The 25,223-nt window shown below is 40.6% G+C and overlaps 1 protein-coding gene across 1 annotated transcript in view; it reads right to left on the bottom strand.

The window, feature by feature from the left end:
- Positions 1 to 25,223, bottom strand: part of LOC137295523 (pseudouridylate synthase 7 homolog) — a 30,828-nt gene that overhangs the window by 3,522 nt on the left and 2,083 nt on the right. Inside the window, exons 2-13 of the mRNA XM_067826896.1 lie at positions 23,692 to 23,782; positions 20,678 to 20,779; positions 19,260 to 19,386; positions 13,308 to 13,422; positions 12,946 to 13,023; positions 12,640 to 12,705; positions 12,248 to 12,310; positions 11,455 to 11,580; positions 11,198 to 11,259; positions 10,694 to 10,851; positions 1,263 to 1,410; positions 930 to 1,052 (exon numbers count right to left, since the gene is read on the bottom strand). Coding sequence (XP_067682997.1) covers positions 930 to 1,052; positions 1,263 to 1,410; positions 10,694 to 10,851; positions 11,198 to 11,259; positions 11,455 to 11,580; positions 12,248 to 12,310; positions 12,640 to 12,705; positions 12,946 to 13,023; positions 13,308 to 13,422; positions 19,260 to 19,386; positions 20,678 to 20,779; positions 23,692 to 23,782 — 1,259 coding nt within the window. The remainder of the gene's footprint in view (positions 1 to 929; positions 1,053 to 1,262; positions 1,411 to 10,693; positions 10,852 to 11,197; positions 11,260 to 11,454; positions 11,581 to 12,247; positions 12,311 to 12,639; positions 12,706 to 12,945; positions 13,024 to 13,307; positions 13,423 to 19,259; positions 19,387 to 20,677; positions 20,780 to 23,691; positions 23,783 to 25,223) is intronic.

The raw sequence follows: 25,223 nt of genomic DNA, 5'->3' as shown, positions 1-25,223 counted from the left end.
AGTCGCAGTCAGTGAGCTTTGTTTTTTGCTGCTTTTACCAATATTCCTGCAATATCGCAGGTGGAAACACCAGAAATGGGCTTCACACATTGTGCCCATGTTGGAAATCAACCCGGGTCTTCAGTGTGACATATGAACGTTTTAACCATTAGGCAACATCACCCCCCCAGACAGTTGTAACAACATAAGTTGTTCACTGACACAAGGGGGACATGGCTTGATGAAACTTTGATGTTTGTTTATGCTCCCTGAGCCCAACGAGGGTACATCAACCCATGTTCCCCTCGTGACCAGTGAACAATGTATTTATACTACCTGACACCTCAATGTTAATTCTGGATTGTTTGAATCTTGGGTACAAATTTATGGAGCAATGGATAGATTTTGCAGATGACAAGAAAACAGTTGTAGAGTATGCATTCACAAAACATCTGCAATTTCCATACATCACTCGTAATTCAATGCTATTTGAGCATTCCCAGCAGGGTATATAGAAATTTCACTCGCTTGAAAGTGGGGCACATTGAAAATAATAGAAGAGCGCTCAGCAAATCAGAAAACGACATTTATGTGTGAGTTAAGATAATATCTGTCACACTGACATTTCAATCATATCACATTACTTATGAATCTGTCACTGAAACTAGTCAGGTGTATGCTCACACTCAAGATGCTATCAGCAGCATATTACTGTTTACAAACTGAACAATGATTTTGGATGACAAACAGAAAGTTGCTCTCATATCTTTTGATATCAAATATATCAACATTTAGTCATAAAAGTCTCAGATCTGTTTCTTTTTAACTTTCACCAGTTGACATTGAAACGATTTACATGAAAACACACAAGTTTGTCTATTGACTTTTGCAGCTGTCCACCATATGCCTCCCTCCGTCCCATGCTTGTATTCCCATGGTGCACTACTAACCTTTACCACTAGGGTAGATGACGTCATGTCCCGGGAGGGGCAACACCAGATCCTGCATGCTGTATTCTGATTGATTCTCATCTGTCACAACTATCGGCTGCAACTTAGACTCATCATCCATTCCTGAAATATATACTACTCCTCAAATATCGGATTTTCATTCTTCAGAAAAGAGTTTAATATCATATTTAGTTACGCATCCAAACAATTGATATGAATGACAAGGGGTACAAGACATATCAATATAACAGATAATATAGAGCTTTGTTGGACCTTTGATTACAAGCAGCTGGGTGTTCTCAACATGTTCACTAATCACATTGTTCCTCTCACCTCTCCCTTCCCAGCTGATGTTGTGTGGGATGACCATGTCACCGACCTTCACCTTGTAACCAAACTCCGCCAGTCTGCGGGATGTGATGGCATTCCAAACATAACTCTGGTAGGCGTGGGCATACATAAGCCGGGTATTTCTTGGCAGCTACAAGCAATTATAAACTGAAGGAATGAGTGATTTTAGTATAAAACACAGTGTTCCATTATATCAAGGCAGGTCACTTTGGAATGGGAGAAAATCCTAACATGATGCACTTCGGAGATATTTATCACTTTTGGGCAGTGAGCAACATAGTTTCCAAATAATTCACTAGCCAGAAATGTGAATGTAGACAAGGGTTTCACCATTAAACTGATGATATGATGGACATTTTTATCAGGCCATAATCTTGCATGATTTAAAGGTGTATTAACTTAAGTCAAAGAAAGCGATACATTTACAAAATTACCCCATGAAAAATTACTAGCCAGTTGGGCAAGTGACTGTGGAGATTTATTGACCTGACTAAGTTTTTTCTGGCCAAGGCCTGGTGGACCAGTGGTTGTATCACACTCTGCATTAGGGAAACCCACAAATGCATGTATGGGCCTGACAAACCCTTTAACATAATCAATGCAACCATATTTAAACCAGTGATGATAAGTATGCGTAGGGGACACAATTCTTCCCAGCAAAATACAAGTTGCCAAGTGCCCAAGTTTGAAGCAGGAACTGGACATAAATGTGCTGAGTTCAAGATGAAATTAATAGCAAATTATACAATACTGTATTGGAGTTTGTGACACTGAAATCCAAAATGTTAATATCAATTTTACTAAAAAAATTACATATTTTTCCTTATCCTGACTCATGGTTGTTATGCTTACAGATGCTTACTTCTCTCTGTTTTCTCAGCAAGTGTCCCACTAGTGTCTAATGAACTGTATGTCAACATTTCCAGTCAAGACCAGTCATGACCATTCTTCATGTGCAAGTATCTTCATTACGAGTACAGGAGCATAATCACTCATGCTAGTCTGTTTGAGACGTGCCCATGGACCCTCAATCATTTTATTTTGCAGAGCATCTTGGTCTCAACAAGCAACATGATAAGGTGAGATTTTAGATATACGAGTTTCTTCCTCTGACTAGCTATCTATAACAAATCTTTCTTCATGATGTCCTCAGCATGAATTTGCGACCCTTCTTCAAGTACAAGTAACTCCTTTACAAGTACAGGGTCATCATCACTCTTGATAAAAAAGGGGTGAGTGACACTCAGTGCCTTTGTGGAACCATGTAGAGCAGGTGTCGACACCAAGGCTCTGACTTCATGTGGATTGGAGGCTCAAGCAGGTTCAAATCCTGCTCCTTTGCAGGCTCTCAGTATAACGACTCTCATCCACATTGAGATAGTGTTGTGGGATACGTCCGTACGTGTCTCAGTAGATAGTGGGATGAAAAGGTGCTTGAAATTTGTCTCCTTGTACTCTGACAACTGGCAATAATGCTGGGATGTGGAATTGTCATACAGGTTGTCCCGGCAGTTGATAAATCACGGTCCTTGGTGCGCAATCTCATGATGATCAATGTCAAATCATGTACAGAGCATTTTCTGTGGGGCCTTTTTCAAAGCAAAAAGAAACAGCATTTTCTGTGTAATCAGTTTGAAGGATGTCCGACCTAGAGGCTTGTAAATGTCAGTGGTCACATCCCAAGCTGGTGCATTGCTGGTCTTCCAGCTTGAACGGGCGTAGTAGGGCGAGTAATTCTGGCACTTTCATCAGCTCATCCCAAATCTCATAGTGATGACGAAGCTGAGTGACACTTAGAAGGCTGATACTGATGACCTTTAAAGATCACATATACTCAGGTTGGGTACAAATACAAAATCACTTGCTGAGATCGCTATGAATGAAACCCCGCCATTGAAACTACTCATTTCGACCTTTAATTAACTTAAATCAACCTTTTTGTAATCCTTTTTGTCAACAGTGCACAATTCTCAGCCGCAAACGAAATTTCTACCAATCAGAGCGGCACATCTCCATGACGTAACTGTAGGTATAGAAATGTGGGTCTGTGCAATATTCATCTACATTTCAGGGGTTAAATTATTTTGTTTACAGGTTTGTACAAACCTGAAATCGCGAAAGCTGTTGTGCAAAAAGAAAGCTATATGTTATCACAATCTACTATCACTTAGTTTTGTCTCCTGCTTTGCCTAGTTTTTGAGTTTTTATAGATGATTTTGTCAAAATCACTTGGTGACGCTAGGTTGTAATCCGTGTTAGGTGGTATAAACCTACTCATTATTTGTCATCATTCACTTGATGCTCAGGTTAATGAATTTATAACAGGTATAATTAGTGGTAACGCCACTTAGATTACCCGACAAAGGTCCCCATTTGGCATTAATTGTATCTGGATCGATCAAAGGATTAACCGATAACACACTGATTGACTAATTACTTTTATGCGGATTTCAATGGGGATTTGTCAAAAGGTAGTGTTTATGTCTGTACATTTACTAATCTATACTGACTACAATCTGTGTCTACGTTGTACAAACAACACCCGTCTTTCAAAGGATTAACCACCAATACATTGATTGACTGCTCACTATTGGCTAACTAAATTACTTTTTTAAAGGAATGATGCACATTATGCAATTAGTGGCCAGGTGTGCTATCTTGGGTGACCAATGAGACTATACAGCAATGTGAAAAACCTGAAACGTTACATTTCGTAGATTAGACTGTTAAAGACACATCACTTGGGAAATCTGCAGTTGAATTATATATCACTTGTTTTTGTGGATATTGATGGATACATTCCTCGAACAAGGTAAGAGCCTGACATTTCTCCTGTAACTTTATTTTGTTTTAATTTTAATATTTGCATTTTGTTTTTATTAAGTTGTCATAGCTTTCAACAGAATCATTGTTTTCGTCGTGAAGTTGTAATGATACAGACGACATACACTAGGGCATACATGCAAATTATTATTCATTTAGGCAAACTATAAAATGTCTAGATATTTAAATTCCTGTTATACATTCGCAGATCGCTTACAAGTTGTGTCATGCAAACTCCTTTTGGTCATGTTTCAAATACATATTTAACTACTAGCAGAAAGTGGATTGATTTTCTAACTTGATGAAAACAAACCATAATCTCAATAATTCAAATGGACTTTTAGTCCGTGACTTCATGATTTACAAAAATGGCAGCGCCTTGTCTGAGAATGAATGCTATTTAAGTTTGATTTCATTGACTTACAAAATCAAAATTACTTTCTACTGGTAGTAAGATATGTATTTTATTGATGGACAATAGGATTTTGCATGATATTGCTTATAACATAACAATTTCACTCTTGGAAGCGAGGTGGAGGGCAATATGATATTACTTGCAATATTAATGTCACTTCGACCCCCACCTTGCTTCCATGGAAGAAGTCGTTATGTTACAAGTTGTGTCATGCAAAATCCTTTTGGCCATGATTCAAATACACATTTAACTACTAGTAAAAAGTAGTTTTGATTTTCTAACTTGATGAAAACAAACCGTAATCTCAATACTTGGAACAGACTTTTAGCCCGCGACTTCACCATTCTCAAAAATGGCAGCGTCCTGTCTGAAGATAAATGCTGTTTAAGTTTCTCTTCACGGACTTACAAAATCAAAACTACTTTTCATTGGTAGTAAAATATGTATTTTATTGATGGACATTAGGATTTTACATGACATTGCTTATAACATAACAATTTCACTCTTTCAATCGAGGCGGGAGTCGAAATAATATTACTTACTATAATATTGGCGCTTTGACCACAACCTCGCGTCCGAGGAAGAAAGCGTTATATTCATGCAAAATCCTTTTGGTCAGCAGTGTGTAGTAAGCAGTCTTTATTTTATAAACTTGATGAAACTTGAACTCCATTTTGTATCCTGGAAGAGTGGTAGGGGGCGAACCATCCGATATAGTATAAACCACAGGCTTCCACAACGCTCGCTTCGCACACACAAACAACCAATTTAAGCACAAACTACGGGGTCCGATGGAAATCTGTGCATAGTGACACCATCACCCGACCCCAAGGAGCAATTGACGGCAACACAACAATTCGGCATGCCTTTGGTGACGTTGAGAAATCAGCAAAACGAAGAGCTTCCTACACATTTTCTATACAAATAACTGAAAATCGTTCCTTCTATGACGTCACTGTTGGGCTCAGGCGACTGTGTTACATAACCTGTCTGTGGTTTCGTTTGAGGGCGCGAGAGAAGCAGACGGCTTTTTAGCAACTTTTAAGTGCTTGGTATTAATTAATCCCAAGTTTTTTTTAAAAAAAAGAATGGTGTTCCGTTTATGACAAACCAGAAATCTTTCATATGCAGTGGTAAAAAGAGTACCAAAAATTTGAGTTTAGTTGTTCTTTAAGTCCTGTAGTATGCTCTAGGCGACATTAGTAGTCTGCTACTTGAGGATGTGTGGCTTTCGATGCAGTGAAGTCCTTCCGCTTGGTGTATGTCTCAAATCACATCCTTTTATCGTCGTAGAAGGTGCGAGTAGATCTACGTAGATCTAAGGTGACTGCCTTCACTGCTCAATGTTTCAAGCAGCCTCAGATATGATCCATACTTGTATTTGGAATCATATCTGAATGCAAGGTGCTTGTTTGGTGTGTGGATGGATGAGTCTCCACTCTGGAAGACTCAGTGATGGATGTCCTAGTTCCTGATGAGTACTGGGAACCATTCTCTCACTGGCCAGTAGGCACAACCGAAGTCAGTTGCAGCATTGTAGTCTATTATATCTTTCCGATGACTTTCAGTAGTGAGACTGGTGGCGGGAACACAAAAGTGTTAATTCCTTCCAACAAGATGCTGAGAGCGAGTGTTGTCCATGCAAACAGATCTGGTACTGGAGATACAAATGTTGGTATCTGTTGGTCCATTGTTGGAACCTGGTGACAAATAGGTCTATTTGTGGTGATCAGAATGTCTGACTGATGAGTTGAAAGTTGTAGTTGTAGTCTTCCAGTCTAAACCAGATGTTGCAAAAAAAATTTTCCAAGCTTCCCCATGGCTTATTGGTGGAGGTTCACTGTAGTAACCGGGCTTTATGAAGCGTCAAATTAATCTTGTTGGATTCCTCACTGCTGGTGCACAGCAACCTGATGTTAGTGCCAGACGCGTGGAGATGAATTGTTGATTCTCCTTTGATGTAAGTAGAGTAGATAAGATCATCTTGCCCTCTCTGAAGTTGGAAACTTCTGGCATCAAATGGCAAATATTTGTATGTGGATTCTGCATGTGTCTTCTAGTAGAATAGCTTGCATTCCTCAAATGTGATCGCACATGAATGAGTGCATGCTCCTGTGAAGTATGAAGATCCGTGTTCAAGGGTGATGACGACCCATATCTCAAGCTGTAGTGTCCAGATGAAGCATACAGGGAACCCTTCCTACTGAAATGCTGACAGTGCTTGAGCTCACTCGCTGAGTGAGTTGTAGAGTAAATCTCTGAGTGTTGAAGGATGGCATGTGTTGATGCTGATACTTTGTTGCAGTATAGAAAAGATGTCCGGCACAGTAGCTATAAGCGTAATCGGAGGGAAGGTCAAGATGTCAAGTTGTCATAGATCATCTTGTAGGTCAGGGCGCTGGACTCTGATGGTGAAGTGAGGTCTAGCCCAGCCGTAATTCAAGCTGTAATCTCTGCATCTGAGAAGACGACTTCTTTTCCCTCTGAAATAAGCTGGTGATTGTGCCATAAGTCATCTCTATTCTTTGTGAGTTGTCCGAAAGGATTTGTTGCATGTCGTCCCTGCGCCACATGTTGGCGTGATCTTCATGTCTGGGCGCAACTCTGGAATGGTCACCATTCTGTAAATGCTTCCACACAGGCCTACGTGTGGAGACCGCATCCGACGAAGATGACAACGTTTGTGACGATAGGGGGATGCAGTTGGTGAATCCTTTCAGCTGTAGCAGGATATGTGAGTGCGTGCCCTCGAGTCTCGAGCCTCTTAACTGCATCTAGATGATACAGCTGATGGAGAAGATCCATGTGAATGGCAGCGTTCACATGCATCCTCTAAACTGCGTCAAGATGATACCACTGATGGTGAAGATCTTTGTGAACAGGAGTTTTCACAAGCATTTTCTTCACCTGATGGACCTGTCTAATCGTCACGCAAGGTTGCTGTAGTTGACTGTAGTTGACTGTACTGGACTGTACTTGACTGTAGTTGACTGTACTTGACTGATGATGTCCAAATGCTGTGGTGGTTGCAGATTCACAAAAGCATCCGACATGATTAGTGTGGACGATGTCGATATCTGCGTTGAAAGTAGACACTCTGGAGGTTGCAGCATCACCGTAGATGCAGTAGATGAAGGTCTACTAGATGCTGCATGTTGTGCTGATTCCCTGAAGTTCTGTACCTCAGGTAGTAGGTGATACATCATAGACGTCTCGTTCATTGGGAGGGGCGATATCATTGCTGAGGGACTATAAAGAAGAGCTGGTCCATTGTTTCGGCAAAGCCCTAGTAGCTGAAGACCAGTCTAGGAGGACATAGAGACTTCAACTACTTTAGTTTAAATGACATCGATTCTGATGACACCCTCTTCTGGGACTAGGACCTAGTCTCCATGCTATCCTGACAGCGCCCCCATGGTATGTTTGTTGATTCAATATAACCCTGAATATTAGCAGTAGTCAGCACATGGCTACCAGATGCAACAAGTGTAGAAGCTCACTTACCCCTGCCTCCCACATGGAAATGACTGATATTGATATATTATGTGACTCTACTAAACTTTACGTACATGTTTGATAAAACTTTTGCCATGTACTGATTAGAGTAGGAATTCATGGAAGTATTATTTTTTTGTGCTTTCCGTGGAAACCCAATATACAATTGAACTTGACTGTGTATCATGTTGCAAATAATTGTAAACCAAAAGTCAGTGTGTTCTGTAATCTGATTGGTTGAAAAACATGATCGAATGGCATTCGATTCCCTGAAATTTCAAGACTATTCGCTGCGTATAAATACGTTCAAATAATCAGCACTTTTTTCGCTTCCACCATTTTCAAGATGTGTTCCACAGCACATGAAAATTTGGACATTCCAAATTTCGATGTTGGCACCATTGAGGAATAGACGAGAACATCTTGGAATTATTAATGCAGGATGATAGTAAGTAATTAAATTGAAATGACAGTAGATCAAGAAATACATAACATGCTTGGAAGCAGTAATGCAGATTGCTTGCCAGTTTTTAAAATAAAAAATAACAAGTAAAGTATTATAAAAAAAAAAACAGACAAAAACGTATGATTTTCACGTAATTTAGTTAGAAATCATCGTAAAATTACAGATTTTGATGAACATATGGAATTGGCTCCATCAACGTCTGCTTCAACTGCAAACTCTCAACCCAGCGTTCAGGCGGAGACAGCTGACATAAAGGCAACAACAGAAACGGGGAGATTTGCTATGGTGGATGAAGTGGGGCTGAGGGGAATAATGGAAACCTCATTATCTAAAGCTACTGAAAGAAACACTGCATGGGGTGTAAAGGTCTTCAAACGTAAGAAATCCAAAAATGTAAACAAACTGAGACATTTAGAGTTATGTCCCCTGCCACCCACATGACAAGAACAACTCTGCAAAAATTAACCTGGAGGGCTTGACATTGCATTTAATTTGTACACTGTTCATAATACATAGAAAACTTGTAATAACTTCGAAATTTACTTTCCTCTTTGTGAAACGAATTAACACCCCAAATTCAAAACAAATAAGGACATATTACAGACTTTACCGGTGAATGCCACGTTCTGTTACGCTTGACACTATTAAATTTTGTTAGAAAAAATATGTAGATATAAATACTCACTGGATTCAAATTGGGGCAATGTCTTTTACAGAATGGTTGGATTTCCATGGATATGGAAGGGAATTCGAGTTTCTGGCAAGCTCTGAGCTGAATGAGAGGCTGAGGTTGTTCTATGCCGAAGTTCAGAACGTGAATGGCCATATGTACTCCAAGTCAACCTTTGTCGGCCTAAGGGCTGCTATTCACAGGCACATAGGAGCGTCTCCTTATGATCGCAACATAAACATCCTCCAAGATAAAGATTTTCACACAGCAAACAATGTATTTTTGTCCATGATAAGAAAGCTAAAAAAAGAAGGACTTGACAACACAAAACATCACGCCGCTGACGCCGTCGGTTCCAAATGCATTCCCGGGCTTCAAATACTCAATAACACCCGGAAATTGGCCAGCACGTGATGTTTATCTCCTAAATAACACATGGCATATCTGCGGGTTATGGTTAACTTGTGAATTATTTGGTGAACCTAGCATGTATAGCTTTGGTGACATACTGTGGCTAGGTAACCATCAAACACAAGTCAATATTTCCATAGAAACAACAAAACAAATTCCGAAAAAAAATTTAGAAAATGGGTTATCAATGGGTAATGATTAACATGTGTGTGATGTTTAGTGAACCTAACCTGTAGATTTGGATAGATACCCTCCAGACAAAACCATCAAACACATTTGTCATGTTGCCATGAAAACACAAAAACAAAATTCTGATAAACTTCAAAACAGCAAAATTCTCATCTATGGGTAATGATGAACATGAGTGTGAAGTTTGGTGAACCTATTTTGTAAACTTTAGATATGCTCCACACAATGTTTTGGGATGGAAGGAAGGACAGACCAAGAAGGACAGACCGGATGGAATGAATGCTAAATACCCTGTTACTTCGTAGATAGATGTAACCTACACTAGCAGCACTATTACATCAGTTAAAACATAATCTCACATGATGAAAACATGTTCAACAACAGAAAAAATCTGTAAATTTATCAACAATTTCATATCATAATGCCGTAAAATACTAACTTTCGGGTAAAGAACCGAAATATAAAAGGATATTTAAATCTCAAGTTGACTCCGACCATCTTGCTGGGCGATGGAGGAGACGGTGACAAGCATGGCCAGTCATGTGACCGATTTACATGCCAATGCATGGGCTAAAGGGAGGTTTCTTGTGAGTGAGAGTTGATTTTACGTCCTCTTCAATTAAGGGAACTTCAAGGGATTCAAGTGTTCCACTAGGTTCATATCGAAGGAGGAGAAACGCATTATAAGCATGAGTAAGGATAAGGAAAAATATGCATTGTTAGATACCCATTCCACAGGTGAATTCATGAAGTAAGGATATTTGAGACATTGCCATAATCAAATAAACACTAAATATTTTAGGGTCTTTATAACAAGCATAAATCCATCCAAGAATCTAAATGGTACGCTCAACACAGTTATTTCTGAACCTACTATCTGGCTGCTGCTAATATTGGTTTTAGGTACTACTTTCATTGCAACTACTTCTGTTGTTCTGACTCACCGCCTGCAGAGCATTGGCATAGTTTGTCTCCCCCTGCTTCATCAGTGTCTCCAGCAAAGTCCTTTCAATGTTGTGATGACTAGGGACATACTTCAGAGCAGCACTCGGATCACGTGATTTGCCCCATTCCTCACGGCACTTCTTCATACTGTCGTCCCCTGTTAACATCAGATATATTCTGGTATAACCCTTTGAATGTTTTTAACCCCTTCATATCATGTCTCACTCATATTACAACTTGGAATGCCATGTAGATACGTGTTAACTGGCACAGGACCCACGGCCAAAAGCTATGATTACACAATGCCACGTAGAAAGTGGTCAGATGTAACATACGTTATAATAGAGATTACACTTTCTTATTGAATTACAGATTCTAGTACTGGATCCTGTCTCTGTCAGGGAATGTTACTCTGCAGTGAAAGTTCAGGCTCCTTGAATGACTGAGCAGTTCCATAAGTCCTCGGCACGATGAATCATTTAAGAACATCCAAACCAACGTACCACTTTTCCGTGGTTTGAGGATGAGATCCACTGCTTCCATCCACTGTGAGTGCAGCAGAGCCCTGCAGTAGAAACATGAAAGAGAGTGAGCGAGTGAGTGAGTGATTTGGTGAGTGAGTGAGTAAGCAAGTGAGCGAGTGAGTGAGTTGTCAACATAAGCATTAACATGACATCATAGCATGAGAAAAGTGACAGTCAATAACGTTTCTATCTCCCTTTATTGGACACATCTTTTTATGACTCCACCATGGACCTACCTGCCCACGTGATGTGTGGGAATGGACGTGGTGCCGAATCTCTGCATGCCGTAGTAGTTGATAAAACCATGTGTCTTCAGTGATGTCATGGCTGAAGTGACCTGGTCATCTGTGCCAGTCACATTTCTGTAAACACCAGTAACAGTAGTGAACACGCTAAGACTTCCAGTGACCCTAACAGTGATGATCCAACCAGAGAGGGATGGCAGTTTTGGTAAGGGATCACACCAACAGCTTCCTAACAAGTTCACACACAAGGGTTGTTTTACAGCAAGTAGATATTAAGATTTATACAATATGTATATGCATTTTTATACACCTTGAAAAATTAAAATTTGTATAAGCAGATGTAGCAACAGTGATTACATCTCAGATTGCTATCATAACCACTAACACATAAAACAGGAGAACAGAGTTACAGAAATGTTCATCAGTCTGTATAGCCACTCGTGCCACAGTATCAAGCAGAGTTTATTCAACCGCTCCTATCCTCAATCTTCCAGTCACAGCCACAATCAATGTTGTCGGTAATATTTCAATCATACATTACGGCTATTTAACAGCCAGGTCACTAAAAGCATGGCCCGAGATGTAAGCCATCAGGTGTAATGTCTCACAATCTACATAGTCACTGAACCACACCACTGACAGATTTCAGTTGACTTTTATAAGAAGAACAGGTCATTAACTTACATCCAAACAACATTCTCCTATTAACCTATACCCATGTGTTTTCGTCCCTGTGGAAGTATGGAGTCATGACCTCCATACCTCAGACATGGTGGGCACTCACCTCAGCACTATTTTGAAGCGATTCCCTCTCAGCTGTCCGAGCTTCAATGGATCCTTTACATAACTAGAAGTTGGACACATTTAAATTTTTTACCTTTCATCATGTCATTAACAAATCACATGTAAATGAATGTTGCCATCATTCAATGTCAATTGTTTACATCAACATTTTGTCTCTCTACATCCATAATAGTTATTATTAACACATCTCATCTCATTTTGACAATCAATGTTTACCGTGTATGCATATACCCTCCAACTAGTGTGAAGTACAAATATCAGATATCTTAAGACTTGAAATCAAACTATAACAACATGTACAGAAGGCAATTAACTTTGTCCACATATACAGTCTACCAGCAGTCAACCAGACAGAGGCCATTTGTCACCTACCTGAAGTTTCCCATCATCATGTTGCGCAGTCTTGCGTTGACAGCCTGAAGCTTGTTGGCAGTGACTCTGAAACCCAATTTGTTCAATCTCTTATTACTCCACAGATACTGATCATATGAAGTCTGTGATATCTTCATAATGTCAATGAACAGTCCAACACAGTAGGAGTCATGTATATTCACGCTTCAACACCACATAGGTGCTATTGATGTAACAATTCTGAAGTAATTCATGTAGCCAGGACTTGTTTGTGAAGGGAAATAACTCCATCTTTCATCCAAATTCTCAAAAAGAATGCAGCCTCACTTGAATGCAGTGATCTCCTGTGATGTTTTAGCTCGTTTGTCCTTTGTACCTGCATAGCTGAACAAGTGAGTCTTCAACCTGGAAGGGAAGCGATTAATATTAGACACTTTTGAAACTTACAAACAACTAAAGTTGACAATTTTAAAGTTGGAAGTTAACCTGCACATCTGGCTAGTCTTAAGAAAAGGTTGAAGGATACCTTCAGGTGGCCAATCTCAAGATGAGGCTAAAGGTACCTATTCACCAGGTTAGTCTTGAGATGAGGTTGAAGGTACCTACTCACCTGGCTAGTCTTGAGATGAGGTTGAAGGTACCTACTCACCTGGCTAATCTTGAGATGAGGTTGAAGGGACCCTACCCACCTGGCTAGCCTTGAGATGAGGTTGATGGCATCCATAGTGTCCTTGTTTTCCTTGTACAACACAAAGCGGCAGTAACTGCCACGGCTAGGCTTCCATTCAGGACGTGTTCGCTGGTCTGAAAGTGAGAAGGTAAATTAAACCACAGAAAGCATGGTACCTGTAACAAACAGTATTGGTTTCACAAGATGTAACATACATAATGTTTGGGAATACTCTTTCTGGGTAAAGTATAGATTCTAGTAATTTTGTTGGGTTGAGGTTGGTCGAGTCCCATCCTGTGCCCAGTTTCACAAAGCTCTCGTCAACCTAAGATCTCGTTATTTCTCTTGTACCATTCGTACTTCCTATACTGTAACACTGGAGGTGTGAATGCTACGAAAAAAGTCATGAGCTCTTAGGTTTACAAGAGTTTTGTGGAACAGGGTCCAGGAGAAGCTCATTTGGGGTGTGCTATTTTCACTGTTATTGGGAACATAGGACAGCGGCCTACACTGAAAGGGGAAACAGCAATAGGCATGTGCCACAAGGAAATGTAATTTTCTGAATAAAAATAATATTTTATACTCATGCTTATCATGCTTAACCCCCCCCACCCCCACTCTATGCGAAGATAGAGCAACACACTTGAAATCCCTTGAAGTTCCCTTCTTACTGAAGCGCATGTACAATACGCTGACTGAACTGTAAGCCTTCCTTTCCCGCCAATACAGTCACATGACTAGCCATGCTTGTCACATAAGCCCGATACGAGAAATACTGGAAAATTCACCATGTCTAGGATGGGAGGTTGGGAGGGCTTGATGCCAAGAGTCAGGATAAGTATAAAATATCAATTTTATTAAAAAATTACATATTTTTCCTGATCCTGACGTATATTTATTATGCTTACAGAATGTGACAGAAACGGCTGTGGGTCAGGCTACGCTCAATTCTGTTGACTGCAATATAGGCATGTCCAGAATGACCCCTATTTGGGAAACCATAACGGTGGTAGTGCAGTCCCGTTCTTCCATTATCCATCTGTGGGACAGGGGGGATCACATCCAGCTGAACATGTCTTCTCGTAAAGCATTCTTTGACTGGAATGTGATGATATTTAGATCAGCTAGCATCCTGCTAGTCTCTAATACAACTATATGTCAAGATTTCTATCAAGACCAGTCATGATCCTTCTTTATGTACAAGTATCTTCATTATAAGTACAGGGTCAAAATCAATCATGCTAGTCTGTTCTAGACATGCGCGTGGACTCTCAACCAAGATACTCTGCAGAGCGGCTTGGTCTCAAGCTATGTGATGAAAGGGTGAGTGAAACCCAGCGCCTTTGTGGAATCGTTACTTGTTCACAACAACAAGTGGCATAAATTGGTGAATGCCAGTGACATCCTCCGTTGCAATGTCTGTGGCAATCTCATGATGACTATAGTCAAATCGTGTGTGATTGAAGTCCAGGGTATGTCCTTCTGACATCTGTGCCGCTGTTGCTAAGGCAGGTAGAAACAGCGTTTTCTGTGTCAATAATTTCAAACAATGTTTGGTCTAGTGGCTCGTTGACATCACTCATGAGGTGTTGTAGCACAACATTCAAATCCCTAGCTGGAGCCTTAAATCTGCATTGTTGGTCTTTCAGCTTGAACAAACATAGTAAGGCAAGTAGTTCCAGTACTTTAGTCAGCTTGATCCCCATTTTCATGGTGATAACAGAGCTGACTACTGCCAAGTATAGTTTGGAGTGTAGAACCTTTCAGTCCTCTGGTATGTCGTAGATGACATAAGTAGTCCACTACTTGAGGATGTGTGGCCTTCATTGCAATGATGCCTTTCTTCCCAGCGTATCTTTCAAACTGCATCCATTTATCATTGTATAATGTGTGGGTAGATCTATGTAGAAAATCCTTGATGTTTTAAGCAAGCTTTGACACAATTCAAATGTGAAGGTGGAACGATGCCAGATTGTTGTATGCTTGTTTGGTGTGTGAATAGACGATGTTCCTCTGGCAGCTGTAGTGTTGGTTGTCAGGGTTCATCAATGAGTACTGGGAACAAATCTCTCGCTGTCAACGAAGGCGCGACCAAAATCAGTTGTATCAGCATTGTCCGCTTTATCTTTCTGGTGACTTTCAGTAGTAGTACTGGATGGGAGAAACACATAAGTGTTCAGCCCTTCTCACAAGTAGCTGAAAGCGTCTGTTGGCCACACTCATGGGTCTGGCACTGGTGATACTAATGTTGGTATCTGCTTGTTGAATCTTGTGGCTATTTGTGGAGATCTAAACGTCAGACTGATGAGTCCCAACGCCTCTTGATGTAGCATCCATTCGGTTGGAGATGGTTCTAGAGGGCGTGACAGCGTGTCGGCCATGATGTTGCATGCACCTGGGATGTGACATGCCTTTATGTGAAGATTCAAGTCGTTGACAATGTCAAGGAGTTGAAAGGTCAGCTGTAGCAGTTTGTGAGATCGCGTTGACCCTTGCTTGTTCATGGAGAACGCTACTGTCTAGTTGTCTGTATGAACCATCAATAGTTTGTTCCTCAGTGCTGTTGATCAGTGATTACAGCTTTCATATCCAGGTGGCTGATACGCAGAAAGCGTTCATTGCTCATCCAGATTCCTGCTGCCACCTTGTTGTTTAGGTGAGCACCCAAACCTTGTGGTAACCCTTCTATGTAGGGATTGTTGTCGTAGACTGGCTCTAGTAAATAGCTCCCTGCGCAGACATTCGAATGGCAAGTCCACTATAGTAGATATGGTCTCAAGTTGTCCGACAGAATAATCCAATCTGAGGTGTTGAGGTACTGAATCAGTAATGGGCGTAGTTTGTAGGCGTCCTTATCTGGTCAAATAATGTGCTGAAGTGAGCAGACCGAGCAGACCGAGTAGATGCTGCCACTGTCAAAGTGTTAACAGTGAGAGTAAAGCTTGTTCTATTGGCTGATTCTTTTCGAACAAGATCTTCAGCCCTTTCCTCCTTTAGTGCCCCTGGCAGGATGTCCTGTTCCATGGCAGACGTAAAGCCAGATGCTCTGATATCAATTGCTGATCCTTCTTCAGAGAGTCCAGTCCTATTTTCTTCAGTCTCCAGGTTGCTGAGTTTGGAGATGAGAGGCCTTGAAAGGGCGAGTCCGAAGAAGGTACGCTGAGTGGTTGTATCCAGTTGAGCCAGTCGCTTATCCCTCACTTTGTAAGACCTGTTGCAAGTCTCACTGATGAGCTTGTGAAGGGCTCCATGTGATGTAGTGGGAATCTATCAGTGCTGAAGGCTGGGAAGTGTTGCTGCTGGTACTTGGTCACCGTCTGGAAGGCTGCTGACAAAGTTTCTAGGATTGTAATATCGGTGCATTCGGAGCAAACGTCAAAGTGTCAGTGTCCTCATTACTCATCTTATAGGTGAGATCTATGTTAGAGTTCTTCACTTGTGAGACGAGGTACACCCGTTTGTAATCCACATGATGTCTGAGTCAGAGAGAAGGATACCTCTGTGATGGAGATCAGCGACGACTAACCCAGTCCATTGAATCCTCTCTGTCCTTCCTCGAATGCATTCATGAGTGGGAACAATGTCCATGCAGTGAACATCAGTGTGATCCTCCTGTCTGTGTGTCTCCCTGAAATGACTAATATTCCATGAATGCCTTCACGCATACCAGCGTGAATCCGCATCTGATGAGGAAGATGAACAACGACGCTGTCTCCAATGAAAGGGGGATGCAGACAATAAACGCTTGTGGCTGTAGTGGAATCTAAGAGTGTGAGCACTCGGTAAATTGATGGAAGAAACTTCATTCAGACTGTGATGAGATGTAAAGCCGAACACAATGATTTCTGTGAACGGGAACATGCATATGATGCATTCTCTTCATCTGAGAGACCTAGTGCAGCTGCTGATCTTTAAAATTATGATCCACAAGATTGATCATGTGAGTGGTGAGCTGTTACACGAAGAGGCCGGAGTCCAGTGACTGTGGTGCATGCAGCGGAGGTTGATTCTCAGAAGCATCTGGCGTGTTGAGCATAGACGTTGTAGATGTCTGCGCAGAATGTAGACTCTCTGAAGGTTGCAGCGTTGTTGTAGTTGATGAAAGTCTAACAGACACTGAATGCTGATCAGAAGTGCTGATGACCTGTACCTCAGGAAGCAGTAGTGGAGGTTCGTTGTAGATGTGACGCTTATCAGGAGGGACAAACTCATCGATGATGTTGAGTGTAGTTTCCTGCGCTATATCTAGTAGTTGAAGACTTAGTCTTCGATGATGACGACGATTTCAACTTCTTAGATTGAGATGATCCCAATTCTGACGATGTCCACTTCCGTGATCTCGACAAAGTCTCGCTGGTATCTCAACCATGCCCCTGGGTACATCAGCCATGGTCAACATATGGTTACTAGACACAGAATCAACCGACTATTAGACATGACCTGAGGGAGCCTATGCTGTTTGTCCTTAGCATGTCTTTGAACATTATGTAAATATCAGGTAAATTTTGAATCAGACAAATTATTACAAATCTCACAGCAAACAGTGGAAGAACAAGTAGGTTTGCATGAAGGACATAATATATGCGGATCAACCGCTGACAGCCGTTGTAATGTCCGAAGCTCAGGCATCACGAACATGAGCTCTTTGTCTCTCCAGCTTTATTTTCTAAGAGCAAAAGAATAAGAAGCTGGAACAAATACAAATCATGTTTTGACAGTAAAGCTGGAATCCAGATTGGGCGCATGCAGTACTAACAATCAGTCATCATAACTTCAAAGAATCCAGAATATCAAAGTATTACAACATCTCTCAACAAGAACTGTTGAATAATACTTTGAGGCTTATTGTTGACAGTTAAAAATCTAAGATTTGATTTGAGAGTTCCTATTCACAACATAAACAAGTAGCCAGATACAGACCATGTTCTTTTTCAACAACAATGCTTTTAGTTCGATTTACACATAAATAAAGATTGTCATGACATAAACAAGGGCTGAGAAGTTACGTTGATGACTTACTCATGATATAAAACATGAGCGACAGTTATAAATCAGCATTGCACTGACCGGGAATAAACTAAATCAAAACAGCCCTCGTACAACCCTTTTACCATGTAACAGCACAGCCGTAATCTACATTGGGAGCACGATTTTATCAACTGAGACTAAGTCTAAGTTGAAGAAAACAAGTCGAAAACACATGAAAATTAATATATTTCAGCAATAAATTTACATCATGATGATAATAAATACAATCCAAAAACCGAATATAACACAATTTAGTTTAAAGGACCAAAATACAAGCAAACATTTATCAACATATCGGGACCCCAAGTGCCTCCAACCATCCTGTGAGGCGATGAAAGAGAGAGTGATATGGCTGGTCATGCGACCATAGTGGTGGGAAATCGAGGCTTCTGATGGGTGAGTGCATTGTATGTCCGTTTCAATTAGAAGGGAATTTCAAGGGATTTCAAGTGTTCCACTATCTTTGGGTGAGTCAGTGAGTTTAGTTTTATGCCGCACTATGCTAAAGCTATATGACAAGCTACCAGACAATCCAGTGATCAACAGCATGAGCATCGATCTGCGGAACTGGGACCCTGACCACTCGATCCCGTTAGTCGCCCCTTACGACAAGCATAGTTGCCTTTTATGGCAAGCATGGGTTGCTGAAGGCCTATTCTACCCTAGACCTTCACGAGTTCCACTATCTTTGAATAGAGGGAGGATATAAGGGTAATAAGCATTAGACAGGATAAGGAAACTTAAATTATTTCTTTGTACAGATCCATGTCTTAGATTCCCTGAACTACAAAAAGGTAAAAAAAAAGGCAGTTTGTGATTCTCAAAATGTTCGAACTCCTCTGGATGTGAGTGAAATCTGCCACAAATCCTGAAGAGTCAACAATTTTATACATTACTTAACATACAGTATAAAAATACCAAATCATGTGTTTGCTATGCTCACCTGCTTTCATCTTGGTGATCCTGAGCATCTTCTTTCCATCCTGCTCCACTGTGTTGCTGTTCAGGGATGGGAAGAGAGATTTGATGGCCTTGTGCATCTTTGTCCGTGCCTCTTTGTCAACATCAGCCTGCAATGAACAGTAAACACCATTGTCAGTTGGTACAACAGCCAACACCTTCATCAGTTGGTACAAAAAGCCAACACTGTCATCAGCTGGTGCAACAGTAGACACCTTCAATAGTTGGTACAACAGCAAACACCTTCATCAGTTGGTACAACAGCCAACGCCTTCATCAGCTGGTGCAACATTAGACACCTTCATCAGCTGGTACAACAGCCAATACCTTCATCAACAGGTGCAACTGTAGAGACCTTCATCAGTTGGTACAACAGCCAACACTGTCATCAGCTGGTGCAACAGTAGACACCTTCAATAGTTGGTACAACAGCAAACACCTTCATCAGCTGGTGCAACAGAAGACACCTTCATCAGCTGGACAACAGCCAACACCTTCATCAGCTGGTCCAATAGTAGACACCTTCATCAGCTGGTACAACAGCCAATACCTTCATCAGTTGGTGCTACAGCAGACACCTCCATCAGTTGGTGCAACAGCCAACACCTTCATCAGTTGGTACAACAGCCAACACCTTCATCAGCTGGTGCAACAGAAGACACCTTCATCAGTTGGTACAACAGCCAACACCTTCATCAATTGGTGCTACAGAAGACACCTTTATCAGCTGGTACAACAGCCAACACCTTCATCAGTTGGTACAACAGCCAACACCTTCATCAGCTGGTCCAATAGTAGACACCTTCATCAGCTGGTACAACAGCCAACACCTTCATCAATTGGTGCTACAGAAGACACCTTCATCAGTTGGTACAACAGCCAACACCTTCATCAACTGGTGCAACTGTAGACACCTTCATCAGTTGGTACAACAGCCAATACCTTCATCAATTGGTGCTACAGAAGACACCTTCATCAGTTGGTACAACAGCCAACACCTTCATCAGCTGGTGCAACAGAAGACACCTTCATCAATTGGTGCAACAGTAGACACCTTCATCAGCTGGTACAACAGCCAACACCTTCATCAACTGGTGCAACTGTAGACACCTTCATCAGTTGGTACAACAGCCAACACCTTCTTCAGTTGGTACAACAGCCAACACCTTCATCAGTTGGTACAACAGCCAACACCTTCATCAACTGGTGCTACAGAAGACACCTTTATCAGTTAGTACAACAGCCAACACCTTAATCAGCTGGTACAACAGTAGACACCTTCATGATACCTAATAACAGGCAAGTTTATCAACCATGACACCTTCATCAGCTGTTGAACATCAATGCAACTCTGTTACCATTGCTGACTTTTTTTCAGGTCTCAAAAACACAAACCCTCACCTCAAGCATGATGGCTGCCTTCTTGTCAACATCATTCAGCAGTGTTTGCAGCTTGGCTCTATGCTCCTCTGACAAGATGCCTGGGTCATGAGTTGGCGCAACCTGTCAATATTTATCTCCTGATACAAACACAATGTCATGCAAGGAGGGACTGCATATGGAGAGTGCAAAAGCTTCAAAACTATACCATCATGTCAAAACTATATCACAATGGTTACATAGAGATGAAACCTAGTAGGTATGGCTATACAACTAGTTATATACAGGTACCCTTTGATGGTGTGATTTTTGTTTGTTTCTTTTTTGACAGCACACTCGGCAGTATAAAGCTGTATGACAGCTGTCTGTAAATAATCAAGTCTGGACCGGAAAGTCCAGTGATCAACACCATGATCATCCATCCAATCAATTAGGATATGGTGGCATGTGTACTAATTCAGGGAGTCAGACCACCTGATCTAGCTGCCTCTTACAAGAAGAATGGGTTGCATTCTAGCCAGATCTTCATGGGTTTGATGGTGGGAAGTGAATGTATAAGAAATAGAGGCTAGTAACATCAGAGATTAAGAGAGTCAGAGCTTACAATACTGAGTATTTCTGGGGTGATCTGTCGGAGTTGTCTACCCTTATTGCACTTTCAACATGATCGTCTGTTATGTTTCAGGATATGACACAGAGGATCCATCTTACAAACAGCTGCCATTACACCCTGTCTGTCATGCTTTCCATGGTGACATGTTCTTAACTCTGGATGTCTGAACATGTCTGTTATCACACAGCAGCTACACTAAACTATTGTATTTCAGAATATGAAGTTTTGTACTTAAACAGTTAGAGAATGATGGTTTCTCATATTGTTGCTTTCAGTGATTCTGACACAAAACACTGAAACATATGACAATGACTTGCACCCAAGGAATGTATTCAGTCAATAGCTAGAGACTGTAAACAAAGTTTCAAAACAATGGTCAATAATAACAAATCCATGTGATACCATTCCAGATTGCAGAAACAGATATCATTCCTTGCTTAAAATGTTGCAAGAGGAAGAATTTTTGTCTGTCAAAAGTCCACATATCACCTTTCCATTAATATACAGTCGAACCCTGTTTACTCGGACCCTACATATCCGGAAACCCCGCCTTCCAGACGATTTTTATGTGAAGCGAAACTTATGTTCTTTAATTGTACTCGCACAACCGGACCCCACGCTTCCGGACGGCAAATTTTCACACCATTTCCATAGATTTCCATTGAAAAATGATCCAGCTAACCAGACGGAGAGATCTGTGCAACATGCATGTGTACGTGTCACGTCAATACTGTTTACCGCACAACTATGTGATTTCATTCTTAATCTATTGGAAGGCATCTGATTTGAACTGATTTAATTTGAACTGAAAACACTAGGGAAGCGTGTCACTCAGGTTATTCATTAGAATTTGACAGGTGTGAGAACATCTGATCAGTAATGAAAACACATGTTAAGTAGGATTAAGGTAAACAACACAGTATTGTACTGTATGTAACACTTATAAATTGCCCCCTACTATCTGTCACAATGCAAGTTAAAAATAGCCTGCCACATGATCTATGTCACGTGATCCCGTCCTGAAGTTTACTTTCTGCAGACAGCATAAGTTTGACGCAATGTCATATGTTTTAAGTGCATTTAAAATAATAAAAGAAAGAATATGCAACTGGCAAAATAGAGACTTTTTGTCATTGATTTACGGAATTCATCTAACTTACCACCTGAAGTTCCACTTGTTACATGATTACGTCTGAGACAACCTGACAAATGATAACCTTTGTTCCGCCTTCCATGTATTATCGGCATACTTATATGTAATGATGATTCACTATTATTACAATTGACCGTTGATTTATTGATATATGTACATGAATTTTTTTGCTTTCACTTAATTATCATGGTTTGCTTGTTTGATCCACTTAACCAGACGTCTTGCTATCCAGACAATTTTCGAGTGAAACCAAAACGTCTGGATAAACAGTGTTCGACTGTAGTAGTGTTTATTTGAGCCATAACAATGCTTGTTACATCACACAGATATTGCCATTACTCTGATGATTGCATTTGTCTAAAGTTGTCTTTCACTAGTTAGTTAAATATTGTATGGTACTTCAAGTGATTAGCAACAGAACAACAAATATCTCTCAAACATCCAGAAACCCATATTCCCTGCATACGTAAACAACCTGTCTGACTGAAACTTCATCAATCTTTGACTGGTGACCTACAGCAATATGTTACTCTGCCTTTTGTGTTGTTTACTGGGGTGGAAATAACCCATTGTCTGACGTCCCAGTCTAGTGGGCTTTTTCTGTCGGACAAGCAGTTTTGTATATCATGCTGTACCAGTTTCCAGTTGACTTTTCAATGATCATTATGTGGCTTATGTAAAAAATCAACAAAAAAATCAGCTGTTATAGTGGAAAAATTATCAAGGCAAGTTATTCTGCATGTGCTACTGTACCAAAGTACACTAGTAATTCTAAAATTTCTACCCTTGTTTTAACACAGCACCAAGCAGTATTATCACGATTATAGCAACATGACAGTGATGTTTACACAAATATCAAATCTGGCCAACAAAATCCATTCATCAGTAATGTGAGCAATGATCCGCCAGGGCCACAGATATGGGGTGTACAAGCATAACGTACACCTAAATATCAATGACGTATGACAGATTTAAGATTTCAGTTGTGACATGTATGCACATGAATACCTTTGTACGTATAATCTACATAAAATTTAATAGCTGAAAAGTTGTTTACTATTATGAATAAGTAGAACAAATAAGTATAACAAACCACATCACCGGCTTGCTCACACAAAAATATGTCAGTAATCCCTCAGACATCTCAGTATAACTCTGCCTGCAATATAAAGTGTATTTACTCCTACAAACCTAAATGTGGAGGCCTGATCCACAAAATATCTGCATATGAACAACTCAAACTCAATCAACTGCAGAATAAATGCCAACCTGTTCCTCCACTTCTTGTGGCACGTCTGTCGAGGTGAGGTGAACTTCCCTTCCTTCATCGCTTATTTCATTAACGATGAAATCGGAGTACCTGGAATACACATCTACATCATGGAATATGTCAGCAGAGACAATATCAGACTGCATCAGTCCTAAATATCACTTCACCTGCTGGTCAATAAACATTAGCTCAAAACTAGATAAGATCATTTTAACTGCTGAACTACTGCCATAGTTTGACAAATACCTGTGCTATTAATTTGGTTGGATGAAATAGGGTGCAACATTGCTTTCAATATTTTTGCCCTAATAAGCCTGCACATACATGAACGCTTGTGCACGCTTGTTCTAGTTGGGACTACAGCCAGTTTTACATTACTGGCCAAATGATACACCACAACAAAGTTATAAACAATGTGTGGATAATCAATGTCAAATATCACCTTTTAGAAGACAATTCTCTATTAACTTAGTGTGGAAGAATTCACTCTCCAACATGTTCAACAAGTGAAAGCTTTGCTGCTTTACCAGTCTGTTACAAGTGATAATCAAGGCACTGTATAATTAGATATCCAATAATGAAGAGTGGAATTTGAATTGGACACTCTTTATCCATGTTCAAACAACGTCCATCAGCAAGGGATAATACAAATGTAAGTCACACAATATGCCAATGTTTGGAATCGAATGTGAAGAATTTGTTGTGATGAGCAAACACTTTCACCACTATCATACTCTGCCCAAAGTCTGTAAGACAACACAATACAGGATACCTTCCCCCTACTCTGAAAGCATGCGAGTTTACTTTTGTTTACGTTAGGTTTAGGGTAAGGTTTAGTGTTTAGAGTAAGGGCAAGGGTAAGGATTAGTGTTTGGGTTAGGTTTAGAACTAAGGTAGGGTAGAATAGGGTACAGTAGGGTTGGGTAGGGTTTAGTTTAAGGGGACATACTGCACTTTACCAGATGCACTTTTTCTAACCCTAAGGATCACAAAGGAAGCCTAACTTTTACCCCAAACCCTAACCTGAAAATGACAAAGGGTGCCTAACCCTAACCCAAAACCCTAACTCTAAGGATTGTAAAGGGGAGCCAAATCATCAATGGCTGTTTTCTTCTGAAGAATACAGCAAGACAACATGGGCACTGAAGCTGCCCCTGGTAGACTGCATTCTAGCTGGGTAAGGGCATGGGGAAAAGTTTAGGGTTAGGTTTAGGGTTGGGTTCAGGGTAAACAACATAGCTGGGTAGGTATCCCGTATTCTGTATGTGTACCAAAAAGTCAGTACAGTGCGTAGGGCAGTTCCGGATCACTAATGAAAAACCAACTGCATGCGCCCCCGCAAAAATATATCTGAAGCACCTCAGGGCAATTTCTGACTGAACAATGTTTCATGTTACTTACACCAAAATATGAAATTAATTCGATCCTGATTGACTTTAGAAATATGGCAGTTCCGAATCATTTCAGGGTATTCCAGATCACGTGACATAACGAGGATTTGTTCGGTTATTGGTACTCGTTTGAGGCAACA

This window comes from Haliotis asinina, chromosome 9, assembly GCF_037392515.1.
Source record: "Haliotis asinina isolate JCU_RB_2024 chromosome 9, JCU_Hal_asi_v2, whole genome shotgun sequence".
NCBI lineage: Eukaryota > Metazoa > Mollusca > Gastropoda > Lepetellida > Haliotidae > Haliotis > Haliotis asinina.
The sequence above is the reverse complement of the archived record's forward strand: the minus strand, read 5'-3'. Positions and strand labels throughout refer to the sequence as shown.